The 17,841-nt window shown below is 37.2% G+C and overlaps 2 protein-coding genes across 6 annotated transcripts in view; both read right to left on the reverse strand.

The window, feature by feature from the left end:
- LOC122639954 (molybdenum cofactor sulfurase) overlaps positions 1 to 1,378 on the reverse strand; it is a 127,705-nt gene extending 126,327 nt beyond the window's left edge. For 2 of the 4 annotated variants that reach the window (XM_043833015.1, XM_043833012.1), the window contains exons 1-3: positions 1,185 to 1,377; positions 974 to 1,072; positions 65 to 123 (exon numbers count right to left, since the gene is read on the reverse strand). In XM_043833015.1, the coding sequence (XP_043688950.1) occupies positions 65 to 123; positions 974 to 1,072; positions 1,185 to 1,296 (270 nt within the window). In that variant the 5' untranslated portion in view covers positions 1,297 to 1,377. Of the gene's footprint in view, positions 1 to 64; positions 124 to 973; positions 1,073 to 1,184 lie in introns of all 4 variants that reach the window. The other 2 variants (XM_043833014.1, XM_043833013.1) reach the window with 2 other exon arrangements.
- A 6,458-nt stretch (positions 1,379 to 7,836) lies between these two features.
- Positions 7,837 to 12,879, reverse strand: LOC122639428. Of its 2 annotated transcripts, none has more exons than XM_043832285.1 (8): positions 12,724 to 12,879; positions 11,906 to 12,093; positions 11,460 to 11,641; positions 10,785 to 11,315; positions 10,546 to 10,677; positions 10,291 to 10,413; positions 10,104 to 10,177; positions 7,837 to 8,119 (listed from the first exon to the last, which is right to left on the reverse strand). In XM_043832285.1, exons 2-8 carry the CDS (start codon positions 12,090 to 12,092, stop codon positions 8,089 to 8,091), a joined length of 1,260 nt encoding a protein of 419 aa, XP_043688220.1. In that variant the 5' UTR covers position 12,093; positions 12,724 to 12,879; the 3' UTR covers positions 7,837 to 8,088. The 2 variants fall into 2 exon arrangements, with proteins under 2 accessions (XP_043688220.1, XP_043688219.1); XM_043832284.1 differs by having other exon boundaries at positions 10,100 to 10,177.
- Between the last annotated feature and the right edge of the window lie 4,962 nt (positions 12,880 to 17,841).

Genomic DNA, 17,841 nt, shown 5'->3' on the forward strand with positions numbered 1-17,841 from the left:
AAACAATATAACCCCCTCAGCAAAGCCATGCAAAAGAATAATAAAGATAATAGCATCAAATCACCTGTTGGCGAGCCGCTCTTACGACTTCAGTACTGGCCAAGCTAGAATCACTTTGGCTATCTAAGTTTGTCATGAATTAAAGAAGAAAAATTGAGAAGGTCATTAAACCAATTAAATACTAGAGAAGAAAAAAAAAATGTTGACTTCCCAACTGACACCAGCAAAGCACTCCCAAGTAAAAATTATGTTAAGCATTCATAATATCCGGTTTCTGAATATCTAATAGGAAAAAAATGTTCGTCTCTAAAATTCAAGAAAATACAACTGAAATTTTCAAAACTCAATAAGATAAAAAAAATAATAATAATAGCTTAGTTATTAGTGTCACAAGCGTATGTGACATTTCTGGAAGTCATAAGATACATCTGAGCTGTCAATTTTCATGGTATTTCCTATCTAAACTGTTTATTCTTGCTCAAAGTTGGGAGACAGTACAGTACTGGTACATAAACTACATATGCATGGACATATAGGGAATGCATGCCAATGGGGGTGTATTTCATTGAATTAGAATCTGAAATTCGATACAGCTAATCTAGATCATGGCCTCTCTAGCCAATGGCCAGAATAAATCACCTGTCCACATGGCAGAATTGATGCCTTGTAAGGTTTGGAAAAGTAGCATACCGTTCTGACAATAATATTTCACCTTATTTTTCACTTCACAAGAAAACAGCATCGAAACCAAATTGTCCTAATTGGCGAATCATATCAGATGAAATGTAACAAAAGAATCAATGTATTTTCAAAACAATATCCACAGAAAAGTTAATCAAACATTGAGATAAATTCAGAGTATTTCAACCATAAGGGCATAAACAAACACAAATCAGCTGATTAAACATACTTCTGACCACGCAAAAATAATAAAGCAAAAGGAATAAAAGATTAAACAAATTCAAATGGATACGAGGATTCCCAAAAGTTTTAGAGGTGAGGTCTTTGAAAATAGCTTCCATCTGTAACTCAGAATATAAAGTTGCTCCAGCATGATCCAAGTACACAACACCTATAATTTCCAGTCAGAGTAATAGTTAGAACTAATCAATTCACAAGTTTCAAGTTTCTGAAAATTACACAGACAAATGAGATGAATCTCCGTAAATTAAAAACAATCAAACCATCTAATCTCTTGAACTCTGAAGATCTGATTTCGTCAATATTCTTCTGAGCATTCGGATATCCATAATCTTCACCAAACTCCTTCAGAAATTCTTCCTTATCTTTGTCCATCCTTCTTCTTAGATTCTTACGACAAAACGAGAGAAAATCTCTAAGTGCAACAGAAACCCTAGAGAAAATATGGTAGACTATAATCTAGAATCTCGAAGTAAAGCTTATATATATCTCCATGTCTGAGAGAGACAATCACTGTTGACTGATGCTGTCGAGAAGGTTTGACATTCGAAGTTGAATTGTTGAGCGTGGAAAGACAACAGACGACGTAAGTAATGCATTTTGAAGCCTTTCCAGCGAAGTTCTCCACAAAGCCCGTCCAACCGTACTGTCGAACCCTCAAGTTTGAGAGGGACCTTTCTTTTCTTTTTTGTTTTTTGGGTTTTTTACAATTACCACCCCAAAATCTTTACTATCTACTATTACCCAGCCAAAAATTTTCAAACAACTATTACCCCCCTCTGATGAATATTAATCACTAATTGACCCCATCATCACATTTCCGTAACAATGGGGGTTAGTCGTGATAATGTGCCGTTGTCATAAATTTTTTAAAACCAAAATACCCTTTTAGGGTGGTAATTGCAAAAACAAAAAAACAAAAAAAGCCCATCAGCGTCCTCCTCCTTCTCCTCCTCCTTCTCCTTCTTCTTCTTCCTCCTCTGCAACCCCAAAATGTGGCTGCCATCAAACCAAAATCAAAAACCTTGGATGGAATGAAACCACGCCACAAAGTCTCTTCTTTCTCTCTCTCTCTCTCTCTGGTGAGGGGGATATGAGTAGAATAAATCTCCTTTCCTTCAGCTGGGTTTTTCCAAAGCAAGCTTAAGAGTTTGATTTTGCAGTGATTCCTTGTATATTCTTTGGTGAAATTCATCCCAGTTTTCCCTTTTTGGTTATTGTGTCGCCTGAAACACTCATTAATAGTCTGAGAGACATCAAAATTAAGAAATAGCACCAAAATTTAAGCACCCACCTCGTTAATGGATCCAGCTATTATTAGCATGAAGAGGAGAAAAGAGAGAGGAGCAGAATCCTATAATATATGCTAGCTCGCTCATCTCTGTCCCTTTCAATGTCTTTGGATGCACCCATTAATGGAGACCTGAAAGCATTATCCACTACCCAACAACATTTTAGAATAAGTTCCCTTTCATGTCTCATCTTCCCCCCTTAATTATTTCACACCATATCTCCATTACAGGAATATCTATTGCTCCAAAAGTCCAAATCCATCGATCATCCATTTTTTACTTTGAATGACAAAAGCTTCCTTCACCCTTCCTTCACTCCTCGATTCCTAGAATCTTTCATCGAATAATCGTATCTTTCTAATTACATATTTTTTCTAACTTTCAAATTTAGAAAGTGAAAGATTAAATGGGGCACATTGGTGGGGTATCTGATTCAAGTTGAATAGATTATTATCCTTCCTAAAAATGGGGAAATAATTCATGAAAAAGTAAAATTGAAATCAAAAGGCAAAAATTGATAATAAACAAACAAAATACGAAAACCCTTTCCTTCTCTTTTACGATATTAACACGGTACAAGTGTACATCCATCCATGGCGTCACAAAGAAATCATAAAGTAAAGAAAGGGATACATGGGGAAATAAATAAAAGGAGGATTTGCTCATTGGTGGGAGGATTTTAAATGTTCTTCTTCTTAGGCAGTAGTCAAAACAGTGGTAATTTAGGATTTTTATGTTCATCACAAATTTAGGGTTTACGATTCGAAATTTTTTCAAGAGAAGCTTGTGGGATCAGATGTTTACTGATGATCCTTTTATAGGTGGAGAGACTTCGCGACGTGATTCATTCCATCCAAGGTTTTTTATTTTGGTTTGATGGCAGCCACATTTTGGGGTTGCAGAGGAGGAAGAAGAAGGAGGAGGAGAAGGACGGTGATGGGGTTTTTTTTTTTTTTTTTTTTACAATTACCCCCCCAAAGGGGCATTTTGGTCCTAAAAAATTTGTGACAACGGCACATTGTCACTACTAACCCCCACCATTACGAAAATGTAACGGTGGGGGTCAGTTAGTGATTAGTATTCATCAGAGGGTGGGTAACAATTGTTTGAAAGTTTTTGGGGTGTAATAGTAGATAATAAAGATTTTGGGATGGTAATTGTAAAAACCCCTTTTTTTTTTGGTAGGTTTTGAGGGGGACCTTTTGATAATCATTTTCTTTCCATGTCTTCCGTTGTAATACAAAATTTTGAGGTTTAATTTTTTTTCTATTTATTCTTGGATAATATTTACTTAAAATTATCATTTTTCATTTTTTTAGAGATACATTTACAAGAAAATCAATTCCTAATTTTTCTATATTGTACTCCCTATTTTTCAAATCAAATATCCAAGATTGTTTTCTGATTTCATTTTTTTGTTTTTTTGGTAAATTCTGATTTCATTTGGGCATTCAAAGAGATGAACAAAAGCATAGTAGAGAGAGAGAGAGAGAGAGAGAGAGAGAGAGAGAGAGAGAGAGAAAAGAGTGAGTGGTAGAGAGAGAGAGAGCAAACCTTAAACGATTTAAACCCAAAAAAGAAAAATTTTGAGTTGCATGTTTTGGGGAAACGATTTGGAGAAGATGAGGACATTTTGATCAATTAAAATATAATTTTAATGTTTATAATTAATGGACTAGGTGTTTTTGGGACCAGGATCCTCTACAGTACCGACGGGATGGTGGTGCACATCTAATGGCGCAGCAGAAATTAGGTAACACACATGGCACATGTGGCCTCTACATGAAAATTTTCAAACCTCACAAATACCTGAAATTTTCCCCAAAAAAACATACAAATGACCCCACGATGATCAAACAATTAAATATTAATAAAAGGAGATGAGTCAGTAGCAAGCTACCGTTACTATCGGACAATTAAATAAATATATATATATATATATATATATATATATATATATATATATATATATATATATATATATAAATTACCCACTACTACCGGACAATTAAATATAGAGGAAACTTTGAACCGATTGTGGAGGATACACTAACAACATCAACATCTCTCTTTGTTTGTTTTCTCAAATGAAATGAGTCTCTCTGTTCTCTAACTATAAAATAGTTGTATCGCTCCTCATTAGTGTATGCATGATACTTGCTCCAAAAACCTTCTTCTCCCATTTAACAATACCTTAGTTAGCACCAACTGCCACATGGAAAAGTTGGCTATATGTCATTGGATAGATTTGATAGCAAACCTAGCACACATTTCACTGATAAAGTTAAGAGAATCAGTTTTCTATACAGGAGTGTGGTCTACGTCAGCATTCTCATGTGTCTATCTCTCTCCTCCTTAAAACAAGGGGGGCAAAGGTGTCTTTTCATATGGGGGAGGAGAGAGATAGACTCATGGGAGTGTTGGCGTAGGCCACACTCTCGGACAGAAATCTTTTTCCCTAAAGTTAAAGCATTAAACAAATGGTATGGTTTTCCTTCAGCCATGGTCAAGGACCGAGGCATGCAGATGGTGTTGAGAGGGTATTACACAAGGGATGGTGGTTTATCGACTTCATACAATAAAGGGAGAGTATTAATGATCCGAGATAGGTGATTAAATCCTACTCCATAGTGTAGGAAAACTTTCTGCATAAACAAATATGGAAAGTGGTAAAGATTTGTAAGTGTTATTTCACCACAGTGCCATCTAATGGCATTTCTTAGACTTTTTGTAACTTTTAACTATCTTTAAAGGTCCTAATAATGTTACATGAATGTTGGTGAACCTTGATTAGGTTCACAAGCTTCTTTTGCCTTTAAGAATAAAAGCTTTTGGGAATTCAATCTTGAAGGATAATAAAGACCAAACCCATCTTTACTAGGGTAATTAGCCACCAGCTTGGTGGTATCCTTAAGGGTGGCATCCAAGGGACCTGCCAAACTGGGAAAGAAGAATTATCAAACACCCTTCTATAGACCAAAATTTTCAATATTAGACTGTTTGTTTCAGCGAAAAATTTTACCTGAAAAATTTTACTTAAAAATTCTTACTTAAAAAAATTTGACTAATAAAATTTTACATGTGTAATAGTTTTCAGATGCTTGTTTTCTAGTAGAAACAAACATTGAAAATTTTTATTTATGAAGTAAAATTTACCATGTAAAATTTTCCAAATAAAATTTTATGCCAAAACAAACAAAGCCTTTAAAGGTAAAATTAGGTTATACTGTTCCAGTTCAAAGATCCTTCCTTTTGAATAATAGCAATTTGATATAGAATACATGAATTAAAGAAATATCTAGCTTTTAAAACCCTGAACCAACGATCTTCAGGTTGAGTTCACAACCTCCAAGCTAACTTAACAAGCGACTCCATATTGTCAACATAGCATCCTTGAAGCCCAATCCATCCAACAACTTAGGTGTACATAAAGAATCCCAATAAACCATGGACCACCCCTTAGCATCACCAGTCCTACCCTTGTAGAAACGAGCACTAATTGAATCCAAGTATGGCAAACGCTAATAGGAAAGTGGAAACAATACATCCAAACGGAAGGCATCGACTTTAAGACTCAGTTAACCAACAAAGTTCTCCCAACCCTGAGATGGAAGGGGAACCTTCCCAAGACCAAGTTTAAACTTACCCTACTAGGCACATTCTCCTGAATCAGCCTTTTCCCTTTCTTAGAGACAACCAAAGTTCCAAGATGGACAACACCCTTAACCATCGGAGGCACCCCAAGAATATTAAAAACCTTTTTCACGATTTACGGCCGATGCACCTTTACTAAACATCACCCCACTCTTAGAAAAGTTTATTTGTTGGCTAGACAAGTCTTAGAATAGATGCAAGATTGATTGAATATATATAGCGAGCATCATTCTCAGATGTCCTAAGAAATAATTAAATTGTCATCCACAAACAAGTGGGAAATTTCCGGGCATCCCTCTATACTTTAATTCCCTTAAAAAAGATTTAAATCCTTGCAAGCCTTTTAGAATCTAGATATAGATCTTCCATACCTATAATAAAGAGATAGGGGCTAATAGGACAACCATGTTGGATGCCCCAAGATGATTCAAAAAATACCAAAACTACTACCTTATAGCTTATGAGAGTTAGAACAAGATGATAAAAGACAGCAAACCTAATCACACTAATGTTAGCTATACTTTTAAATTTCAAAAACAACTTTGGCAAAAGCCCACTCTAACCAATCATGTGCTTTAGACATGTCCAACTCAAGAGCATCCAACCATGTTTTCCTCTATGCCTCCTAAGAAAATCAAATAATTCATGGACAATTATATTGTTAGATATTTGCCTCCTCTGAACAAAAGAAGCTTGGAAAGTAGAGAGAATTCTACTGTGGACATGTTTAAGCCTATTGGTTAAAATCTTAGTAATTATTTTATAAGCAGCAATACAGAGACTAATGAGCCTAAAATCATTAACAATCTCAACATTTTTTAATCAGAGAGTAGATTATGATTAACACCAAAAAGGAAGGTAAGTATTCTACAAAAAAATTATGAACAAAACTCATAACATCATTTTTACCATTATTCCAACATTTTTGACAAAAAAAACAAAAAGATAAGAAAGGATATTATCATGGCTAGATGCCTTAAGAGCACCAATACTAAAAGCTAGAGACAATAGTCAAGAAAAATTCATTATCCTCAACAAAAAATAACCGGTTAAAACAAACTCTCAACAAAAGAGGAATCTAAAGGGTTAGTAGTAGTAAACACAGATCCTAGATGCTGAGAAAAGATATTAGCAATGGAAGAAACATCAAAACCTTTTTCCCCATCATTAGTTACAATGTAAGAAATGCTATAATCTGTTTAACAAATATATTACTCATGTGAAAATGGTAGGTGGTGTTGAAATAGAAGAAATTATCAACCTCATCCACAACCTTGAAAAATGTCCACAAAACAACCAGAAAATAATAAAAGGGACAATATCCTGCCCGGATTACTTAGGCAGACATACCTAAAATCATCCACACATCTGCCACACATAACAGCCATACAATGCAAAAATTTGATGAACAAGAAGGGCCGAAGGTCCCTCAATCACATGGCAAATTAAATTCTGTTTCCAAGTAGACAAAAGGTCTCTTTTTCAGATGTCAAGTTTCGAACAGTGAGATTCCACCACATGGCCAAAACAAAGCTTCAACAATGCAAGTGAACATCAATACCGGCAAAGTGCAATTGATTGAATTGGGCTTTGAAATTTGATATGTGGCCAATCCATACCATGCTTCATCTGTCCAATGATCGATTGCCATGTCACCCTTCCACATGGGGCACGATCAGGTTGACCACACTGAAAAGCCTTCCTATGTGGACTGTCCAAATAACGTTTTGGCTAATGATAACAATAAAAACACTACCAAGCTTAACACCATATTACTTTCCAACAAACCCTCGAACCAGCATAAACAACCTAATCACTTCATGTTTATCCATATCTAACTTCCAAGTCCCAACTGACTAACTTCAGTTTCATGTTTGTGTCCATTAGACAAAATGAGAATATATCCCACCATAGGGATCTACTCTACTATAAAAGGGCATATCCAGTGCACGAGGCTCCCGCCAGTTAATTTACAAAAGCTTGAAATGATCAGTATCTATTACATTGATATTAAAATTCTGTGTTACTACAACTCTTAAGAATATTAACATCATTTGCTGGTCTGTCCTTCAATGTTACCCAACTCATCATACTGCCAACCACTGTTTCAAAAGGATCTATGGCAATGCCTTGACTTATCAAGGAGCCCAGTCCCAACCACTTTCATCAATATGCTTGAGGGTTGGATCCAAAATTGACTCCAACTTCTTCAGACGGCTGTTTAATTGTTGAATTTGAACCTGTGACTCAGACTGAGATGCAAGATATATAAGTATTTCTTCGATCAAGAAAGCTGAAGAAGAATGTGAATAGAGTAATACACACCAATAACATCAGATACACAATATGTGAGGATCAGCAAGAATTACTTTTCAGATAAGATTATCAATGAAGAGTCATCAGAGATGAAAACAGGTCCTCAACCCCAATCTGTGAATTTAGTCAAAGAAGTACCACAAACACCAACTTGACAAGCAAGCATGTAGAAAACATTCAAGCTCAGTCAAAATGTAGGATTAAGATACTTTTGAGAATCACCTGAAAAGTAATGTAAAACACAGTTTTGGAAGACAAAGAGTTTAGAATATAGCATTCAGACCTCAGTTCCTAATGCAAGGATATCTAAAATTATGAAAAATGGAATTCTGCTGCTCTTGCTGCATCTGTTACTATAATTTGCCCATACTACAAAGTATTAACACATATATCAGTGCAAAACTTCTTAATCTATGCCATAAAATGAAAGAGCCATATTCGTAATAAGTGGCATTTGGAGTATGGATAAATAAATTAAAATTTGATAGCACATAGTATGAGGAACAGATCAAAATACTGACTTCTGCTAAGAAAGACTGACTGGTTTTTCTGTTCCTACTCTTGAGTTTACTCAAATAGAAATTATATTTGTAAAACAGAACCAGATAAATGAAGAGATGCACCATTATCCAGCATCCTCTACCATAGAATTGAAAGGTCCAGATTGATGAGGTTTCAAACTAGAACAATAAGGTAGTCTTTGGGGGGGGGGTTAATTTTCAGCCTGCCAGCCTGATTAGTAAATGGGTTGCTAGGTTCAGGTTTAGGGTCCCGAACCCAACAGGCTATTGCACCCCCATCTCAGCCCAGCCAAACCCACTCGAGCCTGCCAAAACCCACCAAATTAATCTTAAATATAAATAGAATTACATAGGTGGGGTTTCCTCTATGGCTGCCAACAATTCATCATGGATAAAAAAATTTCCTTAATCTATAAAAAAAAAGACAGAAATAGAATATAATCATTTTTAATCAGGACAGCCCGAATCTGCACAATTATAAATGGGCTGGATTTGGGTTGATCCTCCTTCAGCCCATATAATAATCAGGCAGGTTGGAGATGGGCCCAATTCCCCAACCATCCTAGCTCAACCAATCCAAACCAGCCCAATTGCGGTGCCTAAGTATTCTTGGTCAATCACATGATTTCTCAGACACCAGCACAAGATACAGAAGTACGAAACATAGACAAGTCATTTAATTGCTAAAATGAAAATGTGTTTACCTTCAAGGTGAAAAAGAAAAGTTGTTCTGGTTTTTACAATGAGATAGCATTAAGTTTGTGATGCTTGCTATAAACAATAAAGAATCCTTAATGTAAATCTAAATACTACATAATTATTAATGTTTTATCAGTATTATTTCTGACTTTTAGTTTTGGACACCACATAAATGCCACAATTAGAACAACCAGATAAGAGATATGAAGCATAAACTTGTTTCTATGAGTTTTCTCAAGTAGTTGGTTACTTGGGTTGGCAGCTTTAACATCATCCCTAAAGAAATTTCTAAGAGTAACTTTGGTTACTTAGTCAATTAAGATTCCAATACATAAATCAATTATAAACATCAAATGGAGAAATTGCATGGAGCTTTAATATAAATCACTAGAATGCAAACAATGCAATAAGCCAATAACAAGAAGCATTTATATAGGAGGATAGAAATTTTTTTATTCACAGAAGTTAACCTCTAGGGACTTTTAAATGTAGGGTCTTTACAAACTCTCAACCAAAACACAACCCACTTAAACCCACAGATTCAAACTTGTTCACCTGAGGTCACCATGGATGGAAAAACATCATCTCAGCATGAAAAATAAGTCATGAAATCGATTTGAACAAACAAATCTTGATGGATTGAATCTCAAAAAATTAAAAGTTCTATGAACAATGGAATATGGCAAGGAGAAGTACCAGGTTATTCTCCAAAGCAGTCGTCTTTTTTAGTTGTTCACATGAAGAGGCCTGCAACTTCTGAACCTCTTCCATCAACTGCATAAACAGAGTAAGAAACAGAGCAACAAATAAATCAGAAAACAGAGGAAGATAAATCAGAATGAAATAGCAGAGTAAGCACTACAAGACAAACTGGTAACACCAATAACCTGAGCTATGACTGGTGGAGAATCAGAAATTTCTTTCTCATCTGCTGAGACCAGTGGCTCCTCTTGAAAACACTTCTGCACTGAGGGCATCTCACTCACAATAGAGGAACCAGCTGTGACCGACTATATAAAAAAATAAGGAAACATGAGCATGGAATAAAATGATAATTAAATTAAAGAAAAGTACTGGGAAAAAAAGACACTAAAAATAAAATAAATTCTATAAGAACTAAAGACAAAGTCAACCTCCATTACCTGATCTGGATCTGACCTATGACAGGATGACTTAACCAAGATCACTCTGTTCTCTTCTGAATCAAGCGGCTCTTCTTGAAAAGATTGCTCCCCAGAAGGCATGGCACTGGTCATAGGATCAGCTATAACCACCTATACAAGAACAATAGAAAACCTGACTACAATACCACCCAAAAGAAAAGGGGGGAGGGGAATTAAGGCAGAAAACTCATATAAAGACTTAATGGGCAGCTCATAACCTGCATTTCCGGGTCTGTCATAAACAGATGATCAAATGAGTTGGTCAAAATCTCTCCAATCTGTGATGAAATCAGTGGTTCCTCTTCTTTATCCACAACTTCTCTGGATAGAAGATCAGACTGATCCAAGTTCTCCAAATATGCCTCAGAAACATCTGCCCAAGGATCATCATATCCATTCATCTTGACGGGGTTACATGTTGGCTCAGAATCATCATTTCTATTTCTCTTATCAGGGTTTGCAAGAGTTTTGACCACGTCACACCAAGTGAACCCTTTCTTTTGCATGGCAGAATGAGCACTAGCAGATGATGCTTGTAATGATGAGATTGATTCACTAGTGCACACTTTCTTTGGTAAAGGAGGATGAGCACTAGCAGATGATGCTTCAAACAATGAGATTAATTCACTTGTTTGTGCACGATCCAGCTCAAACCAAAAGTGATTATCGGTGTAGTAATTGTCGGCAATTACTGGCCGAAATTGATTTTCCATCAGGGCCTGGCACCGCATCCGGATTGTGATGCGAACCTTAGCATGGCAAGAGACATAACATTATAAACTAGATGCTCCTCATTAAAAATAATAACCCATTACATTCCCAACAATCATAAAAGTTTGAAACAACAGTATGATAAAAAAAACAAAAAAAAGACAATTAACCACATGTTGTACCTGGGCCGGATATTCAGTTTCCTCATTTTCATTCGCAGTCCACCCATGTGGATTAATATTCTGCCTCCCATTGCTTGCAGCTTCAAAGATGCCATGTAATCTTCGATCACTATAGTTGAATAAGAACAGGGGCATGCCTGGCACAATATTCTTCACATAGGAGAAGTGTAGAATTGGTAGCCCTGACAAAAAATAGACAATCAAGAAGACTTGGGGCCAGGATTTTGCTCCAATAAGCAACTAAGCAAATATTTACAGTAACACTGCATAGTGACTTTTCCCTATAAATATATGATCATAATTCTAAGGGATTAGCCTTGAGTTAAAATTATGTGATTCTAAAGAAAAGGCTACCATTGAGTTTAAATCAATTTACAAATAAGAGGATCAAAAAACCTACATCAGAAGTATGAAATGCTAGTACAAGACCAAGAAGAAGAACTAACCGAAGAGCTTTTGTGAAAGGCATTCATTAATGGTGTAGTTCTTACATCCAAATATCACCGCACTAAGGTCTTCTTTCCTCAAATTCCGGGCAGATACACTGCAGTTTGCCTTAGGTTGTCCAGACTTAGTTACTTCACTCATTGAAAGTGTCCGGCTTTTCCTTCCACCCTTCCTTCCACCCCCCATTCTGCAACTTCACAATAACAAAGAAGGGTCATGGCACGGTCAAGACTCAAGCCCTCGAATAACTGATTAAGTACTCTAGAGTTAAAATCAGAACCTAAGAAATACCCAAAAATTACAATCCAAATTACAAACAACAGAAGACAGCGCTAAGTAATGTCCATTTTGATTCGGGAAGCTTCATTTCTTCTCACCCCTGTCCTCAGTCCCACTCATAAGAACCCAAAATCAGAGAAACCCATAACAAAAAGAAAACTCCATCACCAACATCACAAGTGCAAAGAAGCTTATAACCCCAAAACTCATAATAAATAAAAAAAAATCGGAAACCCATTTCCATTGAACAAAAATGAACGAGAAAACCACATACAACGAACACTCAATACCCAGTTGCGTTTTCTGAAAAATACATTTAAAAAAACCCTCCAAATTCCACAAACACTGCAACTAAGAAACTACTGAAATGGATCAACAAGTGCATTACGTGAATCCACACTCACAGGTTTAAAAAGAACAACTTCACAAAGATGAAAACACACACAAAAATGCTATCATTCAAAATCAACCCATGAAAGAAACACCAAAAAAGGGACAAAAACACAGCACACACAGACCAATGGCAACAGTGATTTACCTTTAGCAGATCAAACACAAGAGAGATACCGGTTTCTTCGGTCTCTAGAGTATGAAGGGTGCACTGCAGATCAGTTTCAAAAGAGAAATGCAGATGTAGAGCAAGGAACATTGGGTTTTACCAGGAAAAAGTAGAAACTTAGAAGAGTACGGACTACGCACAGCATGCAGAGCATAACCGCGCCAGAGACGAATTTCCCTGAATTGTAAAAAACTGAACAATCCTGATACGACACGTGTCATGTACGGAATAAATCGATGGAACATGAACATCAGTAGACATTTATGGATTTACCAAAAAGGCCAAAAGAAGACATTTAAGGGGCATTTTAGTACATTAAATTAAACTATTTTATGGACGAAATTACCCTTTTATCTTTCTTTAGTGTTTGGCAGCTGGGTAATGTGAAGAAGGTAACCATTAAGGTTTAATAATGGAAGGCGGTGCAAAGGAACAACGCCTTTCGTCAACCAAGGGGTGTGGAAGTGGAACCGGTTCGACTTCCAAGGATCGGTTTGAGTAGAGTAGGTCTCACTGCCCAGATATGGCTCTTTCCCAACGAATGCCCAGAAAGTGCCTAGTGAGCATCCAACGGCTGGGCCGATTAGATGTGCACAAGAACACATCCCAGTGCGCATCCAACCATTGCAATTGATGCTCATTGGAGAGGAGCCTGATCCCATTTTTACATTGTATGTCATATTTTACTGTTTAGTGCACAAGGACAAAAAAAAAGAAGAGGAGAGTCATCACGTCAATCCTGTTTGGTGGGTCCCATGAAATATATAAAGAGAGAAGGATCGAGCCCGTTTGCAATTTAGGGTTGAGTGGTCACCGTATTGTGCTCAGCTCAAACGCCACCACGTAGATTTCATATCGATCCAATGGTTGATAGAAACAAACCAAGAGGGGGGATGGCCAATAGTGCTAGCCAAACTTAAGTCCCCTCCTCTAGCTCTCTCTCTCTCTCTCTTTAAGATTTGGGGATGTGGTTTGGGTTTGAGAAACCCTAGTTTGCATTGGTGATAGTTCATGTTGTTTATTTGCATTGAATCAAAGGTTTAAGATTTGATTTGGTTCAATTCTCATCATTGCTCAAGTGAGAAAGATCTATTATCTGGAAAAGAAACTCCGCTTGCATTTATAAGGGAACCTAACATTTTTCCATTAAGTTTTGTTATGGGATTTTGATCTTAAATTCGAACCCAAAAATTTTATGCCCAATCTGAATCCGAAGCATATTCGGGTAACCCGTTGTTGTTTTCCAACAATGTGACTAAGCCAAACTGTACCTTAAAAATAAATGCCCACACTTGAGTCAGTGACTCTAGACTCTAGAGTGCTAATATTGTAAGACTCACCGAACTAGTAGGTTAACTCCATTGGATTGGATTATTGGAATGGTTCAACGAGATTGAAGTTTTATTCAAGTTGTTGCTCAGACTGATGAGGCATGATCAATGTGTAAGGTAGTTTTGCTCATATTGTCATAAAAAAAGCCCTTATCATGGTTTCTCAAACAATTTTGAAGGGGGGGGGGGGGTGTTATTATGAGAATTAATAATCGTCATATATTCCTAAAAATGGATTGAAATGGGGAGACTTAACTCCTCTCAGGTTTCCTGCCCGGTCAGGTTCGTAGGTTCCTTTAATAGGGGATCGGAAATGGCAACCTCACCCCCGCCCAAACACACTACCCGGGTGGGGTGAGGTCGTCATTTCCGCCCTCCCTATGAGAGGAACCCACGAACTTGACCGGACAGGGAACCTAAGAGGAGAGAAATTTGAAATGGGGGAATAATATCCATGTACTTGACCCAACAGGTAGTTGGAATAAAGCTTACCTGAATTGAGTATTATGGCAATCATGAGTAACCCCATTTTGTTTAATACATATGCAATAGAGTTAGAAACAATAGAAATAAAGTAAGGACCTGAGTTCGTTATGGGGAGCATGGCTGTTGCTTACGTGTAGGTGTCAATGGGTGAGAGCACGGTGGCATCAGTAGGACAATCATTATCGCATTTCATGAGGCAAGATGGTCATTTCACCCCATGTGTTTGGGCGCAGGGGATACACTTCCCCACAGAAAACATTTCTCTATAAAGTAAATTGCTCAATGTTATTATGTTGTTGCATAATTCTAGTGTGACACTGCCCTCATCTTTGTTAGAACTTTGCCTTGTTATATAGCTTCATCTGTATTGTACAACAACAATACCAGCTCAGCCTTATCCAACAAAATGGGATCGGCTACTATACATGGATTTTTGTCCTCCAATCAATTCTATTCGAGCTCATACTTGATACAAGACCTAAGTTATATATGTATGTCTTTTTTCACAACTTATCCTAAGGTCATTTTAGGTCTGCCCTTGGCTCTTTTAGTTCCTTCAACCTGAATCAAAGAACAAAGAAACCTTTCCCATATCATACGAGGGCAAGTTTGGTATGGTGACAGCCGTTCAATGTAACCAAATATGGTTACACAAAGCAAAACCCATTAGATATATTAATTATAAGGGAGAAGTTTTAGCATGTTACTTCCAATTAGTGATCATGTTACTACCAATTAGTGATCTGGAAATGGTATCAATCAATGTCGTCGACCCCACATTTTCAAAATAGATAAAAAAAAAAAATAGGGATGTACATGTCTCTCTCCCTTCCCTATGGAAACTAAGTAACTAACCCATGCGGGCCATGCCCCCGGTGTACATCGCTAGCGTGTAGCACCGAGCAACGTTCCCAACCCACACCAAAAAACAAAATATATGTGTATGGCTGTCACTTTTTGTGAGAGAGGATGAGAAAATCCGTGTGCGGATCTTTTTCCCATATTATAAAGATGAGAAATAGTTTCTATCCAAGAGTGTGGCCTACGTCAGCACTCCCATGTATCAATCTCTCTCCTCAAAACAAGGGGGTAGAGATGTCTTTTCATAGGGATGGGAGAGACAGACTCATGGGAGTGCTGCCGTAGACCACACTCCGCGACAGAGTTCTTTTTCCCTATAAAAATTTAGAACATTAACTTCTAATTAAATGTTACTTTCCATAAATAGTGTGAACTCAACACCATTACCACATGTTTATCTTCATTAATTTTGTAACGAGAGAGAGAGATTTCTCAACAGGAATTTTATTATATATTATCATGGATGATCATGAATGAGAGAGTGTGAACTCAACACCATTACCACATGTTTATCTTCATTAATTTTGTAACGAGAGAGAGAGAGAGAGAGAGAGAGAGAGAGAGAGAGAGAGAGAGAGAGACAGAGATTTCTCAACAGGAATTTTATTATATATTATCATGGATGATCATGAATGTGAGAGAGAGAGAGAGAGAGAGAGAGAGAGAGAGAGAGAGAGAGAGAGAAATTTCTCAACAGGAATTTTATTATATATTATCATGGATGCATGATCAAGAATGAAACATGAAATAAGACATCAAATCCTCAAAACCAAGAACACCATGGAGACCTTGAATTCTAACTAGTACCCTATGTATGCCATTTATAGTAAAGTTTTGCAGGAAGTTCCAGTGTACTGCCATATATTCCAGCCTGTCTAACAGACCAAAAACAGACATTCAAACATCTACCCCCATCTCTCTCAGGTGCAAACACATCATAAGTACCATGAGCTTTACTCCATTCAAAGTAGCAGAAAAAGAATGTAGTCCCAATGATATTCATACGGAAACCCCACTGGTAGTATTGGCCATCGAACAGTGAATGCCAGCCTATATCATCGTCCTTTGATTTACAATGGATCTTCAGCCCATGGCCGTCGCCCAAGTCGTTGGAAATGTTTACACGGAACTTCTGAAGCATACCAACAGCATCACTACTATCAGTAACAGCTTCAGAAGGCTCAGTAAAGAAGAAGGCCAATGCCATCACAAGGAGGATGAGAGAACCTGCAGTGGTCACCTTGATCTTGTTGTTCATGGTTACTGCTACTGTGCTTGCAAAGGAAAGAACTGATTGTGTGTCTCTCTCTTACTCTCACTGCTTCAGGCTTCTTCTCCCTTTAAAAATGGTGGACATGCAACAGAATAGATTGGCATTCTTCTATATGTAGAATGGCCTTACGAGGGACTGAGGGAGAGACTGCCGAGTGTTAGTTAATGTGGAAGTGGGATCACATGGGTATTAAATCCAAGATATTCTCTCATTAATTAAAGGGTCCCTTTAAATCCTTTTGGTAAGCACACTTTATTAAGATAGCGTGAAAACTGAAACTCATGACTGAAAATTACATAAATCTAGTAACCATGGTTTGGAAATAGGTCAAACTATCGAACACACGCTACTAATAAGGCCTTTTTCTTGGGGGAGTCAATCAAACCCATAATCTCCCTTAAAATAAAGTGAAAATTACATATTTCAAGATATCAAGAAAGATAAAAAATATCTCAAGACATGAAGAAATATAAACAATAACTTTTGTCTAAATGTTACCAACACAGTTACTTACTTTACAATACCCTTACTTTTTGAATCCGACTCAGGTCCTTGTATGAAGGAGGTTCCTGAGTATGAGTACAGTTCAGGTTCACGTACAAGAACTTTGTGGATTCCATCTCGTCAGCTCAGGGGTGTAAGAGATGGTTCTCATACGTATACTTGAGCCGAACTCCCTGAGCACCACTCATGGAATCCACGTTCCCTCTGTGGGCCCTATGGATTCCATGTAGGTGATGCTCAGGTACCAAGGATCTTCCTAGCTCGTACGAGGACCTGAGCCACACCCTACTTTTTTCCATTTTGTTGATTACTCTTTAAGGTTGAAAGGTCAATTCAATTTAGAGTTCATTTTGAATCTGGAAACTTTTTTTCAAAAGACCTCCTGGTGGGTTAGTGCAAAGGTAAATTGGGTTGTGATCGGATCCAACAAAGGAAGCTTGAAAAGAGAAGTTTTAGGAAAAAGGGTCACCCAAGAGGTAGAGACCGGACTTCTATCAAGGCATTCTGTTATTAATTTAGGTGGTTTTTGTTTATTTGATCAAGTAAATCGGGATCCAACAAGGGTGATATTGTCAAAGGAATGCTCATTAATGAGCTGAATCAAAATTGATGAAGATGGGTGAATGGTGAAAGGAGCACCTC

This window comes from Telopea speciosissima, chromosome 9 (assembly GCF_018873765.1).
Source record: "Telopea speciosissima isolate NSW1024214 ecotype Mountain lineage chromosome 9, Tspe_v1, whole genome shotgun sequence".
NCBI classification, from domain to species: Eukaryota; Viridiplantae; Streptophyta; class Magnoliopsida; order Proteales; family Proteaceae; genus Telopea; species Telopea speciosissima.